At 40.2% G+C, this 26,709-nt stretch overlaps 2 protein-coding genes across 2 annotated transcripts in view; both read left to right on the top strand.

Moving 5' to 3' along the window:
- Window positions 1-1,209: 1,209 nt before the first annotated feature.
- On the top strand, window positions 1,210-19,144 carry LOC6619312. The gene is made up of 2 exons (XM_032727701.1): window positions 1,210-1,296; window positions 13,352-19,144. Exon 2 carries the CDS (start codon window positions 14,688-14,690, stop codon window positions 16,581-16,583), a length of 1,896 nt encoding a protein of 631 aa, XP_032583592.1. The 5' UTR covers window positions 1,210-1,296; window positions 13,352-14,687; the 3' UTR covers window positions 16,584-19,144.
- LOC6619311 (zinc finger protein 585B) overlaps window positions 1,220-26,709 on the top strand; it is a 35,121-nt gene continuing 9,631 nt past the window's right edge. Inside the window, exons 1-2 of the mRNA XM_002043492.2 lie at window positions 1,220-1,296; window positions 23,900-26,346. Of these exons, the coding sequence (XP_002043528.1) occupies window positions 23,906-26,346 (2,441 nt within the window). The 5' untranslated portion in view covers window positions 1,220-1,296; window positions 23,900-23,905. The remainder of the gene's footprint in view (window positions 1,297-23,899; window positions 26,347-26,709) is intronic.

The following is a 26,709-nucleotide window of genomic DNA, read 5'->3' as shown; positions in this document are numbered from 1 at the left end:
TCGCCTACATGGTGCCCAGTCACAGTCGCCTCAAATCTCGAATAACAAATCGCATAATTACGGGGAAGCGGCTGTCCATTGCGTACTCTCTCGCTCCCACTCTCTGCCATTAGTGCGTCCCGCTCTACTCTTATGCCTGGCAGCCAAACGAAGACGAAGGAGCGAAGGCTCGAGACTGCGATGCAGTTCGGATATGAAATATTTTAGCTAAATGGCAGCCAAAGAAACAAAAATGTGGGATTGAAGCGTATAAATCAGCGGGTATTCGCTCCGTTCCCCTCCGGAGCCAACCTCTCATTTCGGTCCTTTGGATACTGCATCAATATGTGGATGTGCAGCGACTGTGTGGTGTCTTTGTGAGGCATGAAATCAACCTGAGGCGATAAATCGAAAAGATTTTTGCGCTGAACACGCAATTAGTTCTCCCCTAGTGGAGGATTCCAATGACACGGAAAAATGGTTTTGATTTCGCAATATAAATGGATTTGCCCGATATCCCCGATTTCTATTCGCACAACTGAATGCTGATAATACAGAATATGTGGGAAATGTTTTCCTGTGATTACACGATTAAGACATATGTACATATAGTAACGTTATGTTAACGTTATTCATTACAGAGGAGAGTCCTTTTCCAAATCTGGTCGTTTTACCGTTACTAACGGATTTCGTTACAAAATAATATTGTATGTCCATATGTATATAAATACATATCTGGGACATAAACGGAGTGGCAACTACAAAACATATTCTTCAGTTTCAAATATTTTAAAAAGAGAGTAAAATGAGTAAAAAGAGTAGAGTAAAAAAGCTAGACAGAAGCGATCCGAATATTCTTTATTAGGATCAATAGCCATCTCAATCTTTCCGTCCGTATTAACCTCGAGACCCCAATAGATCTTAACCGTTAAGTATTATAGCTCAATAAATGTACATATATATGAAAAAGGTCACTAAGTGCAATCAAAAGAAAAATAGCAAATCTCTGGTGTGTTTCGAACTTAAAAACCACTCAAATATTCGAACTTCTAGAGAGAGAAGAGCGAGAGAGCTCAGTTGCACAGACGATTTTAAATTTCGAACTTTTTGTGGGAGAGAAGCATCTCGTCGCGTGCGTCGTACGCTTGCTGGTGAAAAGTGCGCTGTGAATTAATTTTTATTATACAGTATATTTGTACAGTTTGTTCTATCGAATTGAAATGAAAATACGCGTCACCAACAGCGTTAGAGCTCTGCACTAATGAGTAGAAACTATTTCCTTTAATCCAACCTTTCAACTGGCAATCCGATCCACAGGTTAGTAATATATACCCCAAAATTATAAAATAAAATGAACATATTTATGTTTCGACTTGAACTAAGGTAAATACTATTGAATTATTGTTCGGTAAATCCATTTTGGTTGCTTTTATCTATTAAATTCATGGCTGGCTTGCATGCCAACAAAAATCAGCTGTTCTGGTTGGTTGTAAGGTCAGTGGCGTACATCTCAAGAAGGGGTTGAAACATTTTAGCCTAACCATTTGAAGGGATCTATGAGTGGTTAATATTGTACCTATATTTTGTGAGTACGTTTAGAACTAATAAATAAATATTTCGTTGTTAATTACTGCAAAATTTTATCACATTTGTAAGTAATAGTTTTCTAGTTCGAAAACCTAATCCGAACGCCTCTGTCTGTTTTCGAAAATTCGACAAGGGAAAGAGCAAGAACAGTTATTGTCTCGTGAGCACGAGAGAGCGACTGGTTTTTATTTTCGCTCTCGCCCGTTTGAGTGATTTCGAATGGTGAATGAGTGACTTCGAATTTTATTGGTGAGACAAATTGCAATTGTGAAATTTGTTCTTATGTCGCCATTTCTGAAAAAAATTTTATTTAACAAATTAAATCGGAAAAAAATATTAAGAATAAAAAATATAGGTAAATCGGCAATGCGTCCAGGAATACAGAGAAACGAAAAAATTTCACCTTTGTTAAGTTTTTTCGAACATTTAACGTACATGTACATGATTTAACATATTATTATTTGATATTCACAAAATGTTACTAGGCTTGCATCTCCCTAAATATATTATTTTTATTAAATAAATAATTAAACGGAAAATCTTGTTTTTTTCTATACCTATTACATGTTGATTAAAAGGATACAATTCGTTAGTTGCAAAGTATGTTACAGGTACATAGAGAGACCCCGTTGGTCCGTTTGATGGTCGAGATCTCGGAAACTAAAAAAGTTGAATTATTGAGCTTTCAGGGTTTTTGCTGAATGTTGCCCACTTCAACGTACACAAAACCGCTTAAAAATGTATTCCCACAATTTTACAAAAAGTTTTTAAATATATATCCGTATAGTAAAATGGTATACTAGATTAATTTAAAAAAAATTTTGATATATATATATCAATATATATATATATGTATATACAGCTTTGTTCATCAAAATAGCAGTGCTTGGGACCTGCGAGTTTAAGATAAAAAATTCTTATGATTTACAGTTTTAATGGTAAAATTTTTTTTATAATATCATTAGGTATTTACTTTCAAACAATTCAACAAATTTGTCTTCAATAATTTTAAAAATATAGATTAAAACAACATAATAGGCAGATATCCTATTATAGCTGTGCTATGAAATAATACTAACAAAATTCAACTTTACCTAGAACGAACTTAGTATTTCTTTTTAATGTGTTAATTAGAGCCTAATACTCGGCTCGATAGCCTTTGTTAGCCAGCACAACCTTACATCCACGCGGCATGGAGTCCACCAGGTCCTGCCAACGTTTGGGGGGAATTTTCGACTATCATCCATCCATCCTGCACAACTTGCCAAATCTGAGCCTTAGACGTCGGTGAGTTCTTCGACACATATTGTTTAACGTGTGGGGGGAGGTTTTCAATCGGGTTTAAATCGGAAGATGGTGCTGGCCACGGCATTACATCTATTCTATTTTGGATGAACCAATTCTTAGTTTTGGATCATTATCCTGTTGGAATAACCATTTTAAGGACATAATATATTAAGAATATGACAGTAAGACATCACTAAGTATGTTGACTGACATATGCGTTTTGGTCTATAATACCTTAACTCATATGTTATGGAATCATACCATTGCACTGTGGTCCTGAATTCGAATTTTTTGGCATAAAGTCTAAAAATAAAGCTACAGGATTGAAAGTTTGTACATTTTGTTGTTAAATCGCAAATAGTTTGTACAATTTGGAGTCTGTGCGACCACGCCCTCTCTTGCCTCCCATATTAACTACTGGTATGACTCAGGAGTCAACGAAATTTTATTGTTTTTGAAATATAATAAATGTGTATAGATATATGGTTTTATGAATAATCGCCCTCTTCTTCTTCTAGTTCTACATTATAAATTTCCGAATCTGAACTCGAATCAAAATCAGAATGTGAATCCAATATTTGTCTGTTGGATCAGGTTTAAAATCAGATTGTATTTTCAAAAGACTTATACTGCCTTCGGTAGTGGTGTTTTCCTATTTTTTCAGTCTCCTTCTTTTAAACAAATTGTTGATAATAGTGGGTCCGAGGAATCAATCGCTCTGTGGAAAATATCACTCATCGTATTGATTCGACTATTTTTCCTGGCATGTAATAGTCGGTCCCTTTTGTAAAGTTTATTTCGGGCCTTATTCGCATTTTCGCCTAGGAATCCAAGTAGAACCAACGCGGAATTATTGATTTGAAATCCGCGGACAAGTACTTTATGGATCGTTGGTGATATAGAGATTTTGTAATAGTACTTGAGCAGTATTTTCCATTACTTCTATACTCTCTGGTCGGCACTGTAATTTTGCTTGGATCACTACATATTATATCATTATAGGGCGGATATATGTCGCTGTTATGGTTTTTATTTAAAAGCCTGGTGCTTATATATTGCTGTGCTGTCTTTGAGTTTTCAAAATCACTAACAAGAATTGTTATGTTACACGCCATCCTTTTAGTATGTTTGGCAATATATGTATATCGGTCTAGTTGTCTGTTACACTCGGCCAGTTTTCTTTTAATGAATAGTTCAAAATGCACTATTTTTTGCCAATCTTTTCTGTCTTTTCGATTCCAGATTATTGTTGTTGATTGCGGAATAAACGTAATCTGAAACATCATTTATTTGCCTATTTTTACGCCTCCAACTGTCCAGGAGGTCGCTGTCTGAACTCGAACTTGCATATTATATAAAATAAAATTGTTAGAAAACGAGCCAAAATGAACAAAAGATATTACTTTACCTTCAAAGACAATAGTTAAAGGTACAATCTGACGTTTTTATCTTTTGTCAGAAAATTAGTTATACTCCACGAAACTCAGGGGACACTTTAGAATTATCTGTTAAAATACACATAAATTGGATGTTACACAACACAAAAACTGTACAACTACACATATATTAACTATATACGTTGCAATACAATGCATTGTATAAAAACAAGCCCATACCAGGATTTTAGGTCCACCATGATTGAAAGTCTTGAGTGTGTGTTTTGGGTGGTACTCCGTGTTTGGATGTCGTCAGATATACTGTAGTGAACCAGTTCCACCAAATAGAACTATTTTTGAGCCATCAGTCCAAAGGATATTACGTCATCTGGGGACTGGCCAGTTAAAATAGGTTTTAGCAAAGCTTAACCTTGCCTTAATATGCCTTGGGCTAAGTAGGGGATCCTTTTGTGGACTCCTCTCACATAAATTTTGATTCAGTAGTCATCTCTGAATAGTAACGTCACTTATTCCCAAGTTCAGCTCAGACTTTATGTCCCCAAAGGATGCAAAAGGATAGACTTTCCTGTAACGAACTATGCGCCGATCCTCTATATCTGTGGTTTTACGTAAGGTACCACGGTTTTCGGGCTTCCATTCATATTTAATGGCATTGGATACCATTTTGGCAGAACATTCAAGGGATTTTTGAATGTCCTTATATGTTTTTCCTTCCTTTCTTAGCTTATGAATTAACATTCTTTTCTCCTGGGAGCAGTGCTGTTTTCTACCCACTAATATATATATATATATATAGTATATATATATAATATATATTCTTAGTCAAGATCAATAGCCAAGTCGATCTGGCCATGTATGTCCGTCTTTATAAACGTTGAGATCTCAGGAACTATGAAAGTTAAGCATAGACATAGAAATGTCTTTGTTTGCCAATTTCTATTTATTCTACAAGTATATACCAAAAACACTTTGTCTATGCCCCGCCCGTCCTAACCCTTCAAAACGCCCAAAATGGTCAGGCCAATTCTGTAATTTGTTCTCATTTTATTCCCCAATATCGTTATAATAAATATCGCTAAGACACAAAAATGATGACATTTCATCTGATAGTAGCGGAACTCGACTATAGCATTTTCTTTTGTTTTCATTTTCTTTTTTCTCTCTCCAACTTGTATCAATATGCAAAAACAAGTTTTTTATGAAACATAAACAACATAAAATGTTTTGAGGAATTTGATTAACCACGTGAACAAACGCGCATATCACGTTTCCATACATACAGGCCAACTAAGTAGTAACAGGTAAGAATATTAACCTAAGATCTGATAGAAAATAATATGGTCATAAAAACATATATAAAAATAGGAAGGGAAGGTTCCCTGTAAGCCGATTACTTATAAATTCTACATTGTAAAGTTTGTCAATGATTTATTTTTTTGTAGAGCAGAATATTTACGAAACTTCTGCGCAAGGCCAGTTTTCGAACCAAAGTGAATGCAACACAGAGGATATGGCTACTCCTTGTCTCACTCACTCACCAAACTCCATTGGAATGTCAATCAATTCCGTGTCAGATTGGCCACGCTCGCTGGCCATCGTTCCTCACAGAAACGGGAAGTGTTCTGAAAGTATATATAAAGGAAAACGCACGGAACAGCAACGGCTGTGGTTTGTTGATTCTTTTGTTAATATACCTGCGGACGAAAATGTATCGACTGCGATCCATACTGCGAATTGTAGTTCAACAATTTGGTCATTTATTAGGGTTTAGGGTCGTGAGTATGGTTCGTCTGCGACTCTTACAAATAAATGTATCTTTCGATTTCGATTTTTTGCTAAAAATGGTTTTTGTTTTAAAAGCATTTCAGAAATGGAATATAGAAAATAACAAGGGACACCCGTTACTCAGCTAAGAAATTTACAAGCCTAATAAAAATATAAAAAAATATCAAATATCAATACGAATGGACAGACAGAGGGACAGGCCAGATCGACTTAGCTATTGATCCTGATCAAGAATATATATACTGTATATATATACTGTATATGGTCGGAAATGCTTCCTTCTACATTTTTCAACGATTCTAGTATACCCTTTTACTCTACGCGTAATGAGTATAAAATTAATTTGTTGAAAAATAGAATAGAAAATTAATAAAAATTGTATTAAAAGCTTGCCTTAGAAATTTTGTTGTACCATGATGTTATTTTCCATGTACTTTGCAAAGGACATATCTGTTTAAACGATTCTGTCAGCCATGTCCTTCATGGCCTTTTCCATTTTCAAAATGTATCCCATGCCCAAAACCAATACCCCAATAGCAAGGACGAAAAGCGGATAACAAAGCAGAAGCGAATTAGAAACACAAATAATTTAGGACAACAGGAGAGGTGCGAGTCCTGCAAGTGCCTACAAAAAGGGTGGTGTTTTCATACGGGTGGATGAGGGCGCCCCTCGGCAGACAATTTAAAATATATTTAAACTGCCAGAGGTCTAAACCTACTAAATGACTGAGAAGTCCGTTGCCTTCGAAGCAAAATACTGGAAAAAGCGCGGCTGTTAAAAACAAGACAAAAGGAATTTTAAGAATACTTCCCTCGCCTTTTTTGTTTTTTCCTCCATAGCTCTCGTTTTCTTTCTTTTTTCGGCTTCACCCCCTCCAACTTCTCCAATCCGTAGCAAAATCAGTTTGAGTTGTGTGATTGTGTACGTGAGCATAGCGGTTAAGATGGCCAAGACTGGGTGCAGTCCACCCCAATGGCCACCCCCTGTCAGAATTGATTGATTGAATTGCCACTTTATGAAATTTGTGAGTCTTCGGAGATGTGCGTGGAAATTCGTGTTCTCGTCTTCGCCTTTCCTCTGGGGTGGATCCGTTCGGTGGGTGGCTGGTGGGTTTTCCTTGGGCTGTGTGGCTCTCCGAGGGTTGTTCCTCCTGATTTGTGTTTGTGTGCGCGCTGGCTAACAATTTGCAGCATAAAATACATAAAATTATGTGCAGCGCTGAGGCGGCCATTAAACTTGATAGATTTATGACAGACAGCAGCAAAGGAGCCGTACAAAAACAAAGCGAAAGTGCCTGAATGGGGTCTGTCAGGCCAACCCCCGTAACGATATAAAGATAGCTGATTAAAATTGCAAAATTGTCCGAATGAGATTTGGCGCCCAGTGGATATTCTGTAAAATGTCAGCGATTAATATTTGGTTGCCGCATACATTTTAATACTTCCATATTTTTACGATTAGCTTTAAGATTATAATTATATCTTGATTTAATCAGAATTAATATGATATCTTCCAAGCCTATTACTCAAATATATACAACAATTTTGTTAAGAGAGCGTGCATATACTGGTAAGGCTACACCAATTCTCACACTTACTAATTGATGCTCATTGTTGCCTAAGCCCCAAAAATTATCCAAATAAAATCAAAACATAATTTAAGCAAACCTCTAGACATAGGATTAGTACTTTTGGAAGAGTACTGGGTATTTAACAGCCGACTCATTCCTTTTTTTATACGAGGCAAGTGAAAACTCTACAGTCGAGTTGCTCGACTTTCCGATACCCGTTACTTAGATAGTGGGAGGCAGAGCGAGAAATTTAAAAATTGGCCATGTGAAAATAAAGTGCATACCTTTTTTTGTAATGATAGAAATGGACAAGACAAACAATAAAATTGCAAAATATCATACAATTTTTTCAACGTGTGGTCGTGACATTTTTGCGCGGTAAGTGGGCGTTAGATTGCGTGTGGCACTTCCTTCTAAAACGAGCATCTAGAATCTGGATGCTTTTGGTTTTAATTGTTCCCGACATCTCGGTTACTGATCCTGATCCATAATTATACACACCTTACAGGGAATCGCTCCAACTCAACGATGTTAGTGTACCCTTTAACTCTACGAGTAACAGGTATTAACATCAATGAACTTGAATCTCCTCTGGGCCACTTCTCAAATAACCGTAATGAAAAAGAATCCAATTTAAATGCAAAATGAAATGGAATGAAAGGCTTATTAGGACAGATGGGCGAAATTAAGAACTGGCACAAATAAATGAAGTAAGATATCTGCAACCTATTTCTTTTCCTTTCTGGAGCTGGTAATTACAAAATGATTGAATGGTAATTTCGGAGGAACAGTTTTTTTTTTGCCTTTTCTGTTTCAGGTCTATGATGCTGTTCGGGTGCGTATTTTTGCAGCTGGCATAAATTCCCATTATTTATGGGGGCTGCCCCTGTTTGTGATATTTTATTTCGCGCAAGGCAAGCGGAGGATAATTTGCGCCCACAACAAACAACACCACAAAAAATGCCGAAACTTAACAAAGAAAAAGCGTCCTGAATGTTTGGAATTAATTGCCCAAGCTCCTCCAATCACAAACAGAAAAAGAAGAAGGGAGAAAAAATTGTTTTAATTAATAAAATTGAATGTGTGCGAAAATTGAAAGGATTTTCCGGCCCCTTGGTGGTGCTGTTGTTGTTTCTGCGGCATTCATCTTCGACGCTCATTCGCAGGCTTTCCTCATTGGTCTCATTTTGAATGCAAATGATTTATGCCAGAAAGTGTCCTGGCCGAAGAGTCGGGGCCAAAGACTGGATTAGAGGGTGCCAGCGCCGGGTCGTTTCGCTTCACACACCCTAAACTTTTTCACCCATCGCAAGAGAGCGGACACAGCCGGCAAAGTTTTTGCCCCAAACTTTGGAGGTCGCCTACGATTCCTCAATAGACCGAGGGGCATGTGCCGTTAGAACCGAGTGTGCGAGGGGAGTTTTTAAATATTTACTCAACATCCTATTATCCCCATGCGGACTGGGATAAGGACAGGCAGCGGACCACGACCCGGGCTTGTATCAACATTTAAAACGATAAACTTACCACATACACAGACACCCGACAGAGAAAAATGCAAAAAGGACGAAGGACACGTCTTGTCTGTCACACCAAAATGTCACCGCGGGGTGAATTACTGGCAAACCAAGGGACAAAAATGCTGAACAACAAAAATGTGTGAATGCTGGAAAAATCCAGTTGGGCTTGGGAATACCCTTAAGTTTCCCTTAAATTTTTAATAATATGTGAGCCAAATAAGCTGACTATCAGCTATTATCAGTAATAATATCATCATCTAATCCCTACATAATCTACCTGAGTTTATTTTCAGTGTTTTCAAGTTTTTAATCGCTGGAAAGATTTCCCTAAAACAAAGGCACTACGTCTATGTGTAAGCAGGACGACATCAGAGCGGGGCACACGCCTCTCACATACAAACGCACACAAACACACTGGGACACAAAACAAGCAACAATGTGATAGACAGAGCAGGCCAGAAAAAGACAGACATAGCGGGTGAAAGGGACAGAGCGACAGGGGGAAATGGGCCAAGCGTGTGAGTGATTTATAGCGCTGCAAGTGACGAGGACGAACCAGAATTCTTCAGGATAATGCCGACATAACGAGATTGTTGTATGTACACATTTTCTCCTTGTTTGCGCCGTCGGTTCGTTGCCGTTTTTGGCTTTCGGATCAGGATGTTCTGGAAGGAGGAGTTTTTGTAGGTGGAGTCGTTTTACGTTGTGTGTACACATAATGACACTTTTCGCTGAATATTCCCGCTCTGTTGTTGGCGTTGCGCACTGCAAATAGGGGCGAGATATATATATACATGAATGTATTCAGCCAGTGGCGATGTGTGTAACTTGTCAGATTATTTAACCTGACTGCGTCTGTGGGCGTACTTGAGCCCAAAGGACCTTCAATCAAATCAGTAATCCGTACTCAGTACGTTAATGAGCTTCTCATTAATTTGTCGTCCACAAAGGCTCACCTGATATTTTGTTTATGTCCCCAAGCCCTCAATCGAATTGTGCAACTGGAAGCTGTTGTTAAGCTGGATCTGCGCGGGTGAATAAATGTAGGTTTTGCGACATTCAATTCTGTGAATAGGGCGTCATTTGGTAGAGGAGGCTATACTTGTTTATCTCATTTTTTATGAAACAAAACCACTTCACACAAAAATACTGTTTAGTTTTTGGCCAAAGTAATAATACAATTGCAGTATAATTTAAATTTCGAACTATGCCACTTCTTAGATTCCCCAACCATTATTTTTATATTATTATTATGTTGGTAATTATTATTTTTTAGTTTATTCGAACTGTTTTTATTTATAGAAGAGAAGTTATTGAGAAGTTTAAATAAAATTTTTAAATTAATTTGAGCTTGCTCTTATTATATTGCTCTTATTCCATAAAAACAATATATTGAACTTAATCATTCTCCACGCTACAATAGAAAACAAGACAGAACGCTATTATAGTCGAGTTCCCCGACTATCAGATACTCGTTACTCAGCTAGTGTGAATGTGAACGCAAAATTTCGAAAAGATACTCGTAGAGTAAAAGGGGATAGATTCTTTGAAAAGTATGTAACAGGCTGAAGGAGGCGTTTCCGGCTATATAAATTATATATATTATTGATCAGGATCAACAGCCGAGTCGATCCAGAGGTCCGTCGAGATCTCAGGAACTTTAAAGCTAAAAAGCTAAAGCTATAAAGCTATAGCTAAAAGGTTGAGATAAAGCATACAGATTCTAGAGACAAAGACGCAGCACAAATTTGTCGACCCATGTTGCCACGCCCACTCTAACGCCCACAAACCGCCCAAAACTGCCACGCCCACACTTTAGAAAAATGCGATATTATTTAATTTTTCTACTAGCCTTTTAATTTTCTATCGATTTACAAATAAACTCTTTGCCACGACCACTCTAACGCCCTAAAACTCCGTGAAATTTACGGTAAGTAACGGGTATCTGATTGTCGAGGTACTCGACTATAGCATTCTCTCTGTTTTTGATATAGATTATTGATCTGAATCAACAGCCGAGTACTTCTATTTTGCCTTCTGTTCTAATATATTCTGTTAAAATACCTCGGATCGGGCTGTACCTCTTGTGAAATTAAATGGTACATACACTAGATTCGTTGAAAATGAAAATGGCACGGGAAGCACAAAAGTGTAGATACGTATTCATTTCACTGTTTTCGAGAGTCCGCCACTGTCTTTCTTGTCCTTTGTGATATATTTTTCATAATTTCTAATATCCGGCTGAAAATAATTCTAAATGTTAAGTAGAAATTATTTGCAAAACTTTTAGCTCCAATTGCTTGTTGTTCTAAATTTACAACTAAGCTGAGTAGGCGGGCCTTCGGAAACCCGAAGCAGGAAAGGAATCCCCTGCCGACCACCACCTACCACCCCAACACCCTTCAACCCCCTTCGACCACCGACTTACGTCGATACAAACAAATTCTCATTAATGGCGAGAGAAGGCTGCTGTAGATGAAAACTGAACTGAGGTCTGAGCTCGCCCAAAAATATTACACTGAAACTCTGAAAGGGTTTTAATCTAAAATAGAAAGATTAATTATTTAAGATGCAATATAATTGAAATTTAATTCCCAGGAATACACATATCTTTCTTCGATGCCTACCATAGCCCCAATTTAAAAATCTATTTGGCTGACCGCTTAGACTGATTTCTTTCAGTCTGCCCTCAGCGAAATTTTCAGTATGTAAATGAGTCCGGGCTTGGGTTAGCAAGAGAGTGTGGGGGTGGTTGGTAGTGAAGAAAATATGATTTTGACAGAAAACAACAAAACAAAATCCATAATTCAGGATAAAACATAATTCCGCTCAGAAAGAGAAAGGGAGAGCGAGAGCCTGAGCGTGAGTGGGATGGACATATCCCACGCAGATGCACAAGAAAAAGGAAAAGTCTGCATGAAAAGTCGAAAAAACAACATTTTGAAATACGGTACAATGGCGGGAAAAGGCAAATGAGCACCATCGAAAGGGGGTAGCGGGGTCGAGAGGCGAATGGTCGGGGCCGGAGCAGTAACAGTTATTTATTAAATCCCTTTACGCGTTTTTATAACATTTCGAAAATGTTTAAAATGCTATGGCGACGTGGACGGGGGTATCCATTCGTATTTGCAAGCATCCCTCTCCGGGATGCTGTCTGCCTGCCATCGGTTGATTCATGTCGGTGCCGGAGTGTTTGTATCATTAAATTTTTATGCAAGAAAGCAGGACAATTTATACAGGAGCAGCAGAAAACAACACGCATGATAAGCACGACAAACGAGCATGGTCTTAATCCCTTTTGGCAGAAAGATCTTGATCTAGTTCGTAGAAAAATCAAGAGTGAACTCTGTAGTCGAGTTCCCCAAATATCAGATACCCGTTACCCAAATAGTGGAGGTGCGAACGAGAAATTTCAACTTTTGTTATGTCTATAGAAATTTGAAAGAAAGAAGAATAATATAAAAAAAAAAGAATTTTTCAAAAGTGTGGCCGTGACAGTTTTGGAAGATTTGTGGACTTTAGAGGGGAACGTAGCCAAAATGTTTTTGGTGTACCGAAAAAAATTGGCTAGATAATATTTAAAAGTGTGGGCTCCGCAGTTTCGGGACAATTTCCGAAATTACAGCGTCGGAAGTTTTTAAATTTCATCAAAGTGTTTAGTTAGCAATCCTTTTGATCTAGGAAAGGTGTACTTACCTACTTGCACTTACTTACGTTACTTTGAAGAAAACTTTTGAAAAATGTTTTGATATTTTTTCATATTTTTATTAGTCTTGTAAATTTATATCGATTTGCCAAAAAACGTTTTGCCACTCCCACTCTAACGCGCCAAACTGTCACGCCCACACTTACGAAAAATGTTTCGATATTTCTTCTCCAATTTATATCGGTAACACAAATACTTTGGACACGCCCCTTCTCACTCCTAAAAAACACCGAAAACGATCACGCCCACAGTTCTAAACAATTTTCAATTTGTTTCTCGTTTCTCATTTCTTTATCATTTTCTCATTCCCCAATATCTATCTGTACCCAATAAAAGTGATACATGTTCGTGCTTGCGTTCCCACTAGCTGAGTAATGGGTATCTGATAGTCTGAGAAATCGAATGTAGCGTTCTCTGTTGTTATATCTGTATGTATATATAATTTACATATGGTTATATTAATATTTTAAATATCTGATTATAGATATCAACGGTATTCAAGTTTCGCCTTGTTTCCAGATTTTAAAGCCTGATGATACCTATTAAGAGAACTCCGAGATGAAATGGGCAGAAGTTGTGAACAAAATGAAAATGACAGCACCGAAAATAATTGTAATCTACTCATGAATATTCCGTTTGCATTTTCATTTTCCAAAAAGGACTGGCCAAAGCGTAAGCCATCAAAAAAGGACAATACCAGGAGCAGAGTTTCAGAGACGGTGTAGGAGTGGGATTTTTCAGCAAATGCGTAAGCCAAAGAAATACGACGACGTCACTAAGGGAAACACGTGCTGGGGTTGTGAGGTCGGAAAAACAGATGCAGGGTGAAGCAGTCGGCTAAGTGTACAATGGGAAAAATATATATATCCCGGCAATCGTTTGTTATTTTATTTTATTGGAGTTGGGTCCACTACACTGTAAAAAATCATTAAAAAAGGCATTATACATAATCTGCAGGGAAGGAGAGTAAATACAGGCTTTCCTCGATGAACCAATCATAGACATTAATGCTTTTTTGGCTACTTATTACAAATCAAAAGCTTTCATTGTCCTCCAGAACGTCTTTGCTTTCCTGGCCATGTTGTTTCTCCCAGTGCCCCGCTCCATGTCCCCCACCGGAGCTTCGCTGATGGGCAGTCGTCGTTGAAGTGCCGCAGTTGCCAGCTTCATCGTCATTCTCGCTTTGGTCGGCCCTGGACGCCATCGAAATTATAAACTTGGCTGTTAAAGAAGGTTAAGTGATAAATTAACGCCACTGCCCCGGTCTCCGCTAGCAACGTTTTTTGCTTATAGCTAGGATTGGATTGGAGTGGACTGTAGCTTAGAATGCGAAGGGGAATGCCTTGTGCACGGTGCACTTTTAAGTTTATTGTTCTTTTAAAAAGAAACGGGTGACTAAAATGAAGCTCAGCTTGAATCGAGTAATTACGAAAGGAAGCTCTGACATAAAACCAATGTATGGTAATACGTTCTATTCATGGCTATACTTATTGTCCGAGCCTACGGAGTATTACAAAAAAAATGTCCGTAAAAACATACATCACAAAATAAGGATGCGTCTCCCTTTGTTATTTTTCATATAATGCATACAACTAATATAGACTGAACTATCAGATATCCGCTCCTTATCTTGTGGGAGTGAAAACGAAAAGTTTAACACCAGCTGGCGTTTTAATACAAGTTAGCAAGAACAATGTTAAAATGGAAAAAAAAGGAATTTAAAAAATAGTGGGCTTGGAAATTTTGGGCGGTTTGTGGGCATTAGAGTAGGCGTGCCCAGAACAAATATTTCCTAAAAAATGTGCTGTTAATATTGTATCCAATAGTTCGATGTGTTTTCTATGGAATAAGCGAAATGTGCTCCTGCAGTATACGTTGCTGCTTCTTGTATAGCTTGATTATATTCTCCTTCATTTACTACTATAACGATGTAGTGGTCGATAACATAGTCTTCGAGGAGCACCATCTTGTGGAGAAATACTCTGTGGACACTAAGGGTTGTCGTATGCTGACTATGGTTCCCAATGACCACGACCTAATGTTCCTGTGGCGCGGCCTTCGTAGAGACTTTTGCCGCAGCAACCTAAACCTGACGTCCTTTAGCAATTGCACCTACAACTACCTCAGGACAGAAGTGAATATGGAGTTTGCTAAAGCGAGGTACGGCGTCGAGACTTTAGAAAGTTTTAAGTGCATGTATTATGCCATGGAGCGACACACCGATTTCGACAATCGCTACTTGTACAGTCGAGAATTCGAGTTGCTAACGGATGGTAACAATACAATTGAGCCCCATGCGGATATCATAAGGGCCGAGTGCTTTATCAACGCTACGAGCATCTACAACGGAGTTCATTTTTACGTTCATCCGACCGACGAATGGCTGCGCACCGCGCAGGGTCTCCCCCCTCTGAAGCTGGCTTCCGACGTCGGCAGTTTGTCAGTGTTGATCGTGGGCCTAGATTCCATTTCCCAAATGCATTTCCACAGGAGCATGGCTCGCACAGCCAACTTTCTGCTATCCCTTCCGCACGTGGAACTTAGGGGGTTCCATCGGTTGGGTGACGACGGCTTCGATAGTCTAATGCCGTTGCTTAGCGGTCTAAGTGGGCAGGAATTGAAGGACGTTTCGGCGAACCTCACCAGCCTGGACAGCTGTCCTTTTATCTGGAAGGTTTTTCAAAAAGCCGGCTACGAAACGGGCCTGGGAGAGGATAACATAGACAAGAGTCTGTTCGTGAAGGGGTTTCGGAAGCCGCCAACAGACTTTTACCTACGGCCTGCTCTTCTAGAGATGTGGCTGAAAACGAGAACGGACGGACTATTTGGCACGCACTGCAACGAGAAGGACAATTACGCAATGGTGCTTAGGGAGTTCTTATTCAAGATGCTTCCTCATCATACAGAGCACAGATTCTTTACGTTCCTTTGGTGGACCCAGGGCATCGATCACTTGTTTAACTATGGACGGAAGCTGGACCAACCGTTCCTGAAAATGTTCAAAGCCATAGGACGGAGTGGTCTGCTTAAGAACACGGTGCTCTTGGTGGTTTCCAACCACGGGTTAAATAAGGGCCGGTTTTACAAAACCGTGCAGGGCAAAGTGGAGGAGAGTCAGCCCCTTGCGATACTTTGCTACCCCAGGTGGCTGGAAGAACGATATCCGCAAGCCATAGGCAATTTAAAGAGTAACAATCGTCGTCTGGTCACCGCGTTTGATTTACACGCCACTCTCCACAACTTACCCAACCTGACCTCCCTGGAAGATGAGCAACTGCAGCAGCGCAGAGTGGATATATGGACAATGGGCAAAGACATTCCGCGGGGAATAAGTCTTTTCTTGCCAATTCCAGACCATAGAGACTGTTTCTTGGCCGCCATACCCACGGCGAACTGCCTGTGTCAGCAGCCTAGAAATGTCTCGACTTCAGATGGCTATGTTCTGCGGGCAGCCCGTCTCATTATTCGAAACCTCAATAAGATGATACACACACACACTCCGCCTTGCAAAACTTTATACCTGGACCGGGTATTGACTGCCGATAAGTGGAGACGCATCGCAGATGATCATCAGTCGGAATTTAGGGTGCGACTGATAGCTACTCCGGGCGAGGGTCAGTTTGAAGGAATCGTTAGGTATACAGGATATAAGCTAGCTGTAGACGGGCATATAACACGCGTTAATGACCATAGAAATGGCTCGCAGTGTATTAGGAACTACTTGATTGAAAGGTATTGCTTTTGTCCTTAAGCCACCACTTACTCACCTTATTTAAAATTCTCATATTTATAACTTGTAAACTAATATTACATTAATAGTTTTTGGCAATATAGTTGAGTTAAAATATAAAATAAATCGCCAATAGATCGATTGTTTAAGCTTTATTGTTACTTGGCGTTAAAGTCGGCTTAATATATGTTCATTTAAATTTGCGTTAGTGGACTCTACATGTGTAATCTAAAATCAATTGCTCTAATGGTTTTCCGAATCTCAGTTTTGGAATGGGAAATTCGACTGATCCACCAGCGGAAGCGGCTCGCAGTAAACGCACACGCAAGAATCGACAACTAATTAGTTAGTGATGGTTTTGCCAGTAATGGGTAATGGCCATCCTCTAACCGTGAGGTAAAAGTATCAGTCTTCAAAATGAGCATGTGAACAGAATGGGCAGAAATTGCGTGGTTAAGCAGAATGGTGGGTGGTTGCCAAGGCTGAGGAAACTATATTGCCATTTCCCAATTTTTAGTTTTTGAGCCAGCAAAATATTTAAAGCCGGCCGATAGTGCAGGGCTCATCTTGAAAAACTCTCGGCTATTTACATCGATTGTTTTTACATAGAGTTTAATCTCTAATGTTTGCATCGTACAAGGTATATGTATATATTCTTGATCAGGGTCAATAGCTGAGTCTAACTGGCCATGCCTTCTGTCCATCCTAGCATTCTATCTAGTTCTCTCTCTTTGCGGATGACGATCGGTATTACATATATTTACATTAAAATGTATTCCCTAACGTGTTTACGCATTAAAATCGATAGAAATAGGCTTTTTGTGGCTTTTGTTTCGGTCCTAACTCCTTTCTGTCTTATTTATCCCCATTAACATTATCCGCTTCCTTGGAATGACATCATTAGCCCATCTGGGTGAACATGGGCGAAGCTCAGTCAAATTGCCGATACTGAGTATTTCCCAACATCTGTTCCTTACAGAATCCATGAATGCTAGGCATTGGTTTTAATCTAATGATTTATACAAAATGAAGCTCCCATATAGTCGCATTAATTACGCCTCATAATGAGTGATTTATGCGAGAGCTCAGCCTTGTGCGGCGTCTGGCATCAGCGTGCAGTATTCCCTTCCCAGACCGCCACGTCCTTCCTCACATCACAACCTACCGCCGTGATAAGAAGTGTTCAGCCAACGCCTGCGGTCAGAGAGTCACATTAGCACAAATGCCCGTAATTATGCTTTTTATGATGGCACCGCTCCCCGCTCCAGCCAGGTCAGTACCTTATCGGCCTAGTTGTGTTTGTGGTGCTGACTCTCCATAGATGGGTAAAGATTTTACGTCTTTTTAATTCCTCTTTTATGTGCAGCCGGCGTCAACTAAACAAAAATTTATAGATTCTTTAAAATGTTTTTGGGACTGATTTGTGGCCCTTTTGGCCAGTACGCAAATCATACCATAAGTTTCTGTTCTTCACCTGGGAGATTACCTTATTAACATATGCATAAGCTAACATATAAAGTGTACAAAAATTTATATTCGGGTATTTCAGAACACCTTTATTTACAAAAATTTTCGAAATGTTTTATTTTGGCGATCAAACAACAAAAGCCCTTTTCCAGTCTAGTCTAAAGCAGTCTATCAAAGCCTTTAAGTAAAAATCCGGTGAATGCTAAAAGTACCGCCAATAGAAAGAAAAGGTTTTCTTCAGATAACTTTAAAAATGAGAGACTACATCGCAGCAGTCTTCTTTAGTGCGTTGCAAAATACTGGCTGATATCGATATACCCTCCGCAAGGGTAAAAAATAAGGGCATTCCTTATTCTTACGTCCCTAAATCATATTTATAGGTCTCTAAGAGCTGTCAGGTCGTAAAAACGGAAACGATCCCCACCCACTCCTAAAAGTCGCCATTGAGTCGTAAATTCGGTAAACGCGCTTAAGTGATTTTCTTACTAAAAGCCAGCGGGTCACTGGGCTTTAATTGACTTCCCTATTTCAAATGTTCCTTCAGATGGTTGTCGAAACATAAAATTTAATTTTATGAACACTACGCGTTCCAAGTCGGAGAAACACTGCAATTAATGAACAATGAAACACGTTATGGTTGCGATTTCCCTTGTGGTTTGCCAGGCGAGTTTAAAAGGCGTCATCATCGAGGATTTTGTGACATCCGACAATAGGACGACAATAAATATTGCGAACAAACATAATTGAAGTAAAAATATATCACACTCGCCCAGTTATGCTACTGAAAAACAAAGCCTCCGAAGTACTATCAGCAGTTTAAAGTTAAAAATGAACCCACGCGTTTTAGCCTCTTAACATGGAGTTATCATCTATGCCCACGGAACAGTCATGGTGACATAAGATCGCCACAATCGAAACCGAAGCCTGAGGAAACGTGCCGGATGCATAGACTTACTTCCGTGCCCATTAATGAATGGATATAGCATATAGTTATATTATTATATGAATTGGATGCTAATCGCTACGGCTGTATGGTGGCGCGCCTTTGGCAGAGGTCATCCCAAAAACTGCGGTATTTTTAAATTACGGAATACCAGAAGGAAAGCAAATAGCTCTGCCGAAACAGGTAAAACAAGAGAGAATGCTATAGTCGAGCGATTTGTGGGCGTTAGAGTGGGCGTGGCAACATGGGTCAACAAACTTGTGCTGCGTCTTTGTCTCTAGAACATGTATGCTGAATCTCAACCTTCAAGCTTTTATAGTTCCTGAGATCTCGACGTTCATACGGACAGACGCACATGGCTAAATCGAATCGGCTATTGATCCTAATCACGAATATATATACTTTATATAGTCGGAAACGCTTCCTTCTGCCTTTTACATACTTTTCAACGAATCTAGCATACCTTTTTCTGTACGACTAACGGGTATAAAAAGTAGTCGTAAGCTACACCTTTATTCTGTAGTGCTAATATTCTGTAGTATTCTTGTGCTCATCTCATGAATTAAAGTCTACAGCGATTACAAATGTGCCATGCGTCCATTAAATAATTACTCCCTTTACAATTTCACCGCCGTGCCAGTGACATTTAATATAATGCATTTCCTGACTGTCTCCCAAACATTCGGATGATGAGCCACTCCGACAGATTAGGGAAGAGAATAATAACAAATTCGATATCATATTTACGGCCAATATCGGTCGGACTCACTGGCAGATAAAGAAGAGGCAAAAGCAATCAGAACTCTAAATCTGATGTACTCCGCTAATTGCGCATAGATTACAAGATGCATGCTCGATACTAGAGGCGAAGCCGCCCCATTGCAAGACGAAGTATCCGAGGAACTTGGCCAGCAAGGGAGCGCGGGAGTGTTGTCCAGGAATCAGCCCACTGAGAAATTGCGACAGAGACAACTCTATTTGGCCAATTCGCAGAGGCTCGTTCGAGAGACTAGGGATCGCCAAGACCATTGCATATTTATTTCGAATTGACCCATTTGGTAATATTCATAATTTAGGTACGTACGAAAGCCGCTTCGTCCAAGCCGCTTCGTCCAAGCCGCCTGGTTGTTCAGCACCAAAAGCTAAATAACTTCTCGCTGCCAAGATCAGTTTTTAGTGTGGTGCCATTTGAGTTTATTTGCGACGGGTTTTCTGTCATAAGTTGCCGCCAAATTGTTGCATTGTACCTGCTGCGAGACGCAGGGAAATCAGATTTAAAGATCCCACTCGGCCAGCTTGTAACTCAGAAACCAATAAAAGCGTAAGATACTTTATGAATCCGTTCAGAGTTGCTGCTTCGCACAGATCGAACGAGCGGCGTGAAATATGAGCGTTTAAATGTACGATCATTCTTGCCTTAAATGCAAACTAGCTAAATTATTGTTAACGATTTGCACTTAAATCCAGTCGTACATGTGGTTCGATTTCGTTTGTCTGGTCTTGACATCGCCAATGGCTCGATCGAGGATAGATTCGATATGTATATCAGGATGATATTGATGCGATTGGATTGTTTTTCTACTCAAGTGAGTATCGGAAATGGTTTTTATTCTATAATATTAAGTAATTTCCCTTTTTTTTAAATATTCTTTTAATATGTAAAAAGATCCAAAGACTCTTCCGCGACCGAAACAAGGAACTAATTACCGTCATTATCGGATTAATGCAATCGATTAGCATGTTCTCGTTTACGATGTGCCATAATTTACGACTCCGAATTTATTATTATTAGCATCTCCGTATTTCTCCTCGTCAGCTGCCAGGCATTTTTAATTTCCAATCGAGTTTCCCCCTCGCTGTTTTACAGTCGCCGGCAAAGAGATGCGACATCATCGCAGATGCCACGAGGACTCAGGATCTGGAGCCAGGTATCATGAATCTGGGTTGGTCAGGCGGTACCTGTTGAGTGCATAGCGATTCGCTGGACGGTCATCAGGCTTATGTGGCATATAATTTTTTTATTTGGTCCGTTCATGAAAGAGTGGTCGTAAAATTTTTTGATGACGTTTGTCAAGCAGCAAGGCTGCCTGTATGGTAATGAATTTTTGCATTTTGTACCATTAAATCGATATATTTATGACACTCCACTTAAGCTCCATCAAATTAAGTATTTTTGACCTGTTTTCGTTTTGTGGTTTATTTTTACACTTCGGTTGAGTGACGCCAAAAAGAATCATTCGGATTAAGGGCCGTAATTTTTTATTTGCAAGCATTCATACTATACATTTGAGTTAAGCAAATTAACAAAGGCGTTCATTTTCCCCATTTATTCGATTCGCAAAAAAGATCTGCCACGTTTTTAACGTTTAGAATTGAATTATAAGATTTTTAAAATATTTTTTTGCGCAGGGGGTATCTTTTAACAATTATGAAAAAAACTGTTTCAATGCATCACGATTTGTATGCCAATACTCATACTATTAATTAGAGACTTTGCTATCCACTTAAAAGGAACGTCCCTATCAAGTCCACCAGCCCACTTGGACCAACTTGTCCACTCACGGTGCAGACTGTTTGGATTTGACAGCAAACGCTGTTGTACAGTATGTCTACATTTTTTTCCGTTCCAACTGACATCGAAGGCTGTACATTCAAACAGCCATTTGGTCCCCCTTTTCATATATACATATGTGTGCGTTATTTCGCGCTTGTGGTACCAAATTGGGTGATAACTCCTTTTTAATGGCTGCGCTTTGCCTTGCTGGCTGTTGCTGTTGTTCAACGATCTTTTCTATTTTTATTTTTATTTGTCCCGCTTAAACTCAATTTTCGAATCAAACAACCACGAGGATTCCTCGTGGCTCCCATTGGCATCGTCGCGTACGATTTTCTTCCTGAACTGTGTTGTGCAGTGTTTGCCGATGACGTCCTCGAACAACAACAGCATTAGTGTAACAACAGCAACAATATTGTCATGTTATTTGTTGTTTTGCTATTCCCCATTGCTTTTATTGTTGTTCATGACGCAGAGGCTGGCGATGTTTCTGGTGCGGATTTCCTTGGATCTGGGTTGGTTTTGGGCTTGGGTTTGGGTTAGGGTTATGGCTGGCGTTTGAATTGGCGTCGTCCGTGTTGTACGTTGTCACAAATGCAAATAATGGGATGTTGCTTTTCAGCACTGGCACTGCTTTTATGATTTAATTCCTAAATATAGCCATGGCGACTGCCACCATTATCAGTATCGCTTAGAGGATACAATCTACTCCCCGCTAATGAACATCAATTTAAAAACAAAATGCTTAACACACGATTAACCAACGAATATTCGCAGTTAGAAGTTTCAGGCGCCACACCTTCAACTAATTATCGCCATAAAATTGCCACTGCTGTCAAAGCTACATAGGCAATATTTTTGGGCGCCTCATGTGCTGCTGCCTGCCAGCATGTTAATTGTTAAGCAAATGTTCGCTTATCACTCACAGCACCATCATGGATGGTGGATGTGGCCAATATGGCCCTTTCTTGCTAGACGGATGAGGGCGACAATCGCGGATGTTCGGTATGGCCCACCCCATATAAGCCCTATCGCATGTCCCGCATTCCCACATGAATCCATTTCGCCCGGCCGTAGAAACGGTAATGGGAACGAGGCTCTGCGTCGGAACTGTTATGTTTTTCGTATTTAACCTCAGACATGGGCCTCGTTTGGATAAATTCCCGCCAACTGCTGCCAGCGATTGGTGTCGCTGCAATTGTGCGCTAAAATTATTAACAACCGAGACGACAACACAGCAGCAGGACAGCGGCAACATTGGAGTTTCGTTCCTGGCGTCAACGTCGACTTCGACGCATCGTTCATCGCGCTCACATGTGGCGGAAATGACACTTTTACATTTAGCATCTCTGAAGGGCCGGAAAGGGACAGCAGGACACGAAGAGAGAGAGACAGCGGCAGAGCGCTTACACGAATGCAGCACAGACGCCATAAACTTCGTTTCTGACAGGCCGCAACACACAGGACAAGCGGACGACTGTCGGATACGTAACGTGGAGCTCGCAGAACAGGACGTGAGTTACGGACACGGCCATGTCAACGCTGCGGTGGCCATGACTGTTGTAGTGACGCAAGGTCTCGAGCCAATGAATGAAGCGGATTGAAAATACTGCGAGTTCATTTAATGCTCCCTTGAAGAGGAGTTGGGTAGAAAGCTTGGGACTGGACTGGATCACTGCAAATCGGTCGAAAAATGATTACATATTCGGCAAAGCCGGGCCTCAAAAACGGCCGTAGATTCTAGATTATTTTGTAACATTTTAAAATTATAAGGCGTACTCTAAAAGCATAAAAAGCTTACGCGTTACGTATTTAAACTTTCAAATAATATCCGAAAATACACATGTAAACCATGTAGCATAACAAAAATTCTTTACCATTGCTTTTTAAGCCCGTTACTATTTTCGTTGAAAATAATTTATCAGGCAGAAAGGAGCGTTTTCGACCAAATAAAGTAAAGTAAAAAGATATTCTTCATCAGGATCAATATGGCCCTGTTCGTCCTAGCTAGAGCTAGATAGTTGAGATTGAACAATCAGAAATAGACATAGACAATGTTGCCGGCCCACAAAACGGAAAACTGCCACACCCACATTTTTAAAATTTTTTTTCAATATTTTAAAATTTTTTTTTCAGTCTTGAAAATTTTCATCTATTTAGCAGAGAACTTTTCGCCACGCCCACTCTAACGCCCACAAGCCGCCCACAAACTGCTACGCCCACACTTTTAAACAATTTTAAAATTGTTTCCTGTTTCATTCCCCAATATCTATCGATACCCCAAAAAATGATGAAACTTCGTGTTCGCATTTCCACCAGCTGAGTAACGGTGTGCAGATTTTTGATTCAGAATATTGTATTTTGTTTCCTCAGATAACCATGAACGAAGACCATCTCGAGGACACTCATCTGTGCATCAGGTGCAACGCAACTATACTCGGACTCTCAAAATATATTGAGCATAGAAAACGGAACTGTCTTATAACAGGAAAGCAAAATGCTTCGCCAAAAAGCGATGGACGAACAAGAATCTCCACTGACACTCATGTTTCGGCGACGATTATCAGTAGCAGTAATTTGGATCATACATATGATGGGTTCCATTTCACGGAACCGGAGGCTCCAAGTAGTTACCTCCACAAAACTGCCGCCAGTCATGGCGGAAAGGCCTCAAAGTCCTTGACTGAAGCCTATGATCTCCCGTACGAACTTGGAGCCGATCTCTTCTTTTCGTCCCTACAACTGCAGAGCGTTGCCACGGGTGGGAAAATAGGATCGGTGGCCCGTCAAGAGCGAACCAAAAATGAGTCCTGGTCCGCGCCAGCTGGCGATCCCCTACTGAAAGCAGTGAGGGAGAACGATGAAACTGTGTTCAAGCCGCTTCACTTTGACCATGAGTACCCAGAAGCGAGTGATGAGGAGGATGTTGAGGATGAACACGAGGAATTCGATGCGGAAGAAGATGAGGAAGAGTACGATGCAAGGCGTCACTCACCGCCCATTGTGCCCGCCAGTCACACAGGTGGTAAGTGGAAACCAGAACAGCGGCCGCAGCTACGACACCCGCATATAGAACGCCTTTCGCCAAGTTGGGATGAGCCCCCCGAAGAAAACTTCACTCACCCTCCAGCAAACCATACCAAGGGCAAATGGGTTCCGGGTAGCAAACAGTTGGAGTACCGCGAAAATTTGGATCTTACCAAGCTGGACCAACCGGGAGCTAGTTATTGGTGCAACATTTGCTGCAGGCGACTGAAAAGTCGCTTATATTATGACCAACATTTGAGGAGTGGCTACCACATCAAAAGAGCTGAAGCAGAGTGCGAATTAGAGCAGGCTACACTGGGCAGGGAACTTACCCTAAGCAACGACTTCTCAATAAAAGACGATGCTGACAAAAAAGAACCAGAGCCACCAAAACGACAGAGGAGAGCAAATCTTCTGCGATGCGATCTATGCCGGCACACGATGGCAAGACATTTGATTGGCAAGCATTTAATCTCCCATTATCATTTCAGAAGACTCCAGCAGCAGAGTCGAACTAGAAGGCAAACTTGCTTGCAGGAAATACTTAAGCAAATGGGAAGCATAGTGAGGCAATCTCCATTTCAGTGCATGCCTTGTCGATTCTATGCCAACACTGAGGAGACCTTTCTTCATCATTGGCAATCCCAAGAGCACTTGGAGCTGACCAAGAGACTGGGGGGGACTTTTTGGTGCTCCTTTTGCCAGTTTAACTCGAACACCAATAATTCCATGTTGCTGCATTTGTTGGGTTCCTCCCATAAAGAGGTGCTTTTAGCCCTTAATAGATCAGTTCCCATATGTATCGCCCAAAGAAGACGAATCCAGTGCTCTAGGTGTGGAATGGAATTTTTGTACAACATACAACTACGTCAACACTTGATCTCTGAGCATCCAGGTTTTGCTCTTACAGGGACTGCAGCCGATGAATACCAGAGTAGGTTTCGATGCAATTTGTGTGGATCTTCACAGAAATCTCGCTTAGCTCTTCAACGTCATAAAAAGCACAAACACCACTTGGCAAGGTATTTTTGTGCCATTTGCCGTTTGGAATTCGACAACTCTTTGGATGCGCGTCGTCATAGAAGCTTGGTGGTACATAGGCAAAAAGCCCGACCCCAAAAGTCTATTCCACAACCTGAAAACGAAATAGAACATATGCTAAGAGAAGTCCTAGAAGAAACAGTTCCTAGTCCACCCTCCAAGAGAAGTGGGAATGTTAACGCAAAGTGCTCGAACTGCAGAAAAACGTTTGAATCGCCTCAAAGATTAGCCCAACATCAAGCAGAAGTTCATTCCTCGGATAATCATTTGTGTTTGAGCTGTGGAATAAGCTTTGAGTCAGCTCAGGCACTCGGACGTCACGCCCGCAGCTGTCAACCCCTGGCCAGCACATCAACCTCCGCTGATCCATCCCAAGCTCAAAAGAAATCAATGTACTCCTGCGATCAATGTCGCTTCCAATCTCAATATGAGTCCGATCTAGTTTATCACCGAATTTTTCACACACGATCCGGAACAATTGGAAAAAACGAGGTTCTTCAGTGCCCCTTGTGCCCGAAGAATTTCAAAAAGCACTCTCTTCGCGCTCACCTAAGGAACCATACAAATGAAAAAATTTTTGAATGCACGGAGTGCCTTCAGAAATTTGCTAGAAGACACAACCTTAAGAACCACGTAATCGCGAAGCATGCCGAAGTAGGTGACAAGGACAAGAAAAAATATGCTGAGAAAGATGTTGAACAATCAACACCCAAATATCAGTGTGGGACATGTGGAAAATTACTGGCCAAAAAGTAAGTATTAATAAAGTGGCTTCACTTTAACTTTACTTAAACTGTTCGCCAACTTTTTGGTATATTCCTGCACTTTGGCAACCCTAATTAAGACCGCTAATTAGAAATTCGTAAGAGCACAGGCTTGTAACAAGCTGACACGCTGCTACGGAAATTGCTGGTCATATGTATGAAAATGTCACAAATTTTAGTATTTTCCAAAACCCGACCAAATAGTTTGCATTCAAATAAGTCCTAAATAAACAACAAGAAAGTCGAGAAAAGTCCGTTAGTAAACGCCTGCAAATGAAAACCCTGCAAGCGAATGGGTTGCGTTGGAGTAATTAAAAATTCCTTGTTGCAGTATGTGAGAGTAAGTATCCG

The sequence above is a fragment of the Drosophila sechellia genome, chromosome 2L, assembly GCF_004382195.2.
Source record: "Drosophila sechellia strain sech25 chromosome 2L, ASM438219v1, whole genome shotgun sequence".
NCBI lineage: Eukaryota > Metazoa > Arthropoda > Insecta > Diptera > Drosophilidae > Drosophila > Drosophila sechellia.
Note: the sequence above shows the minus strand (reverse complement) of the source record. Positions and strands in the feature narration are given on the sequence as shown.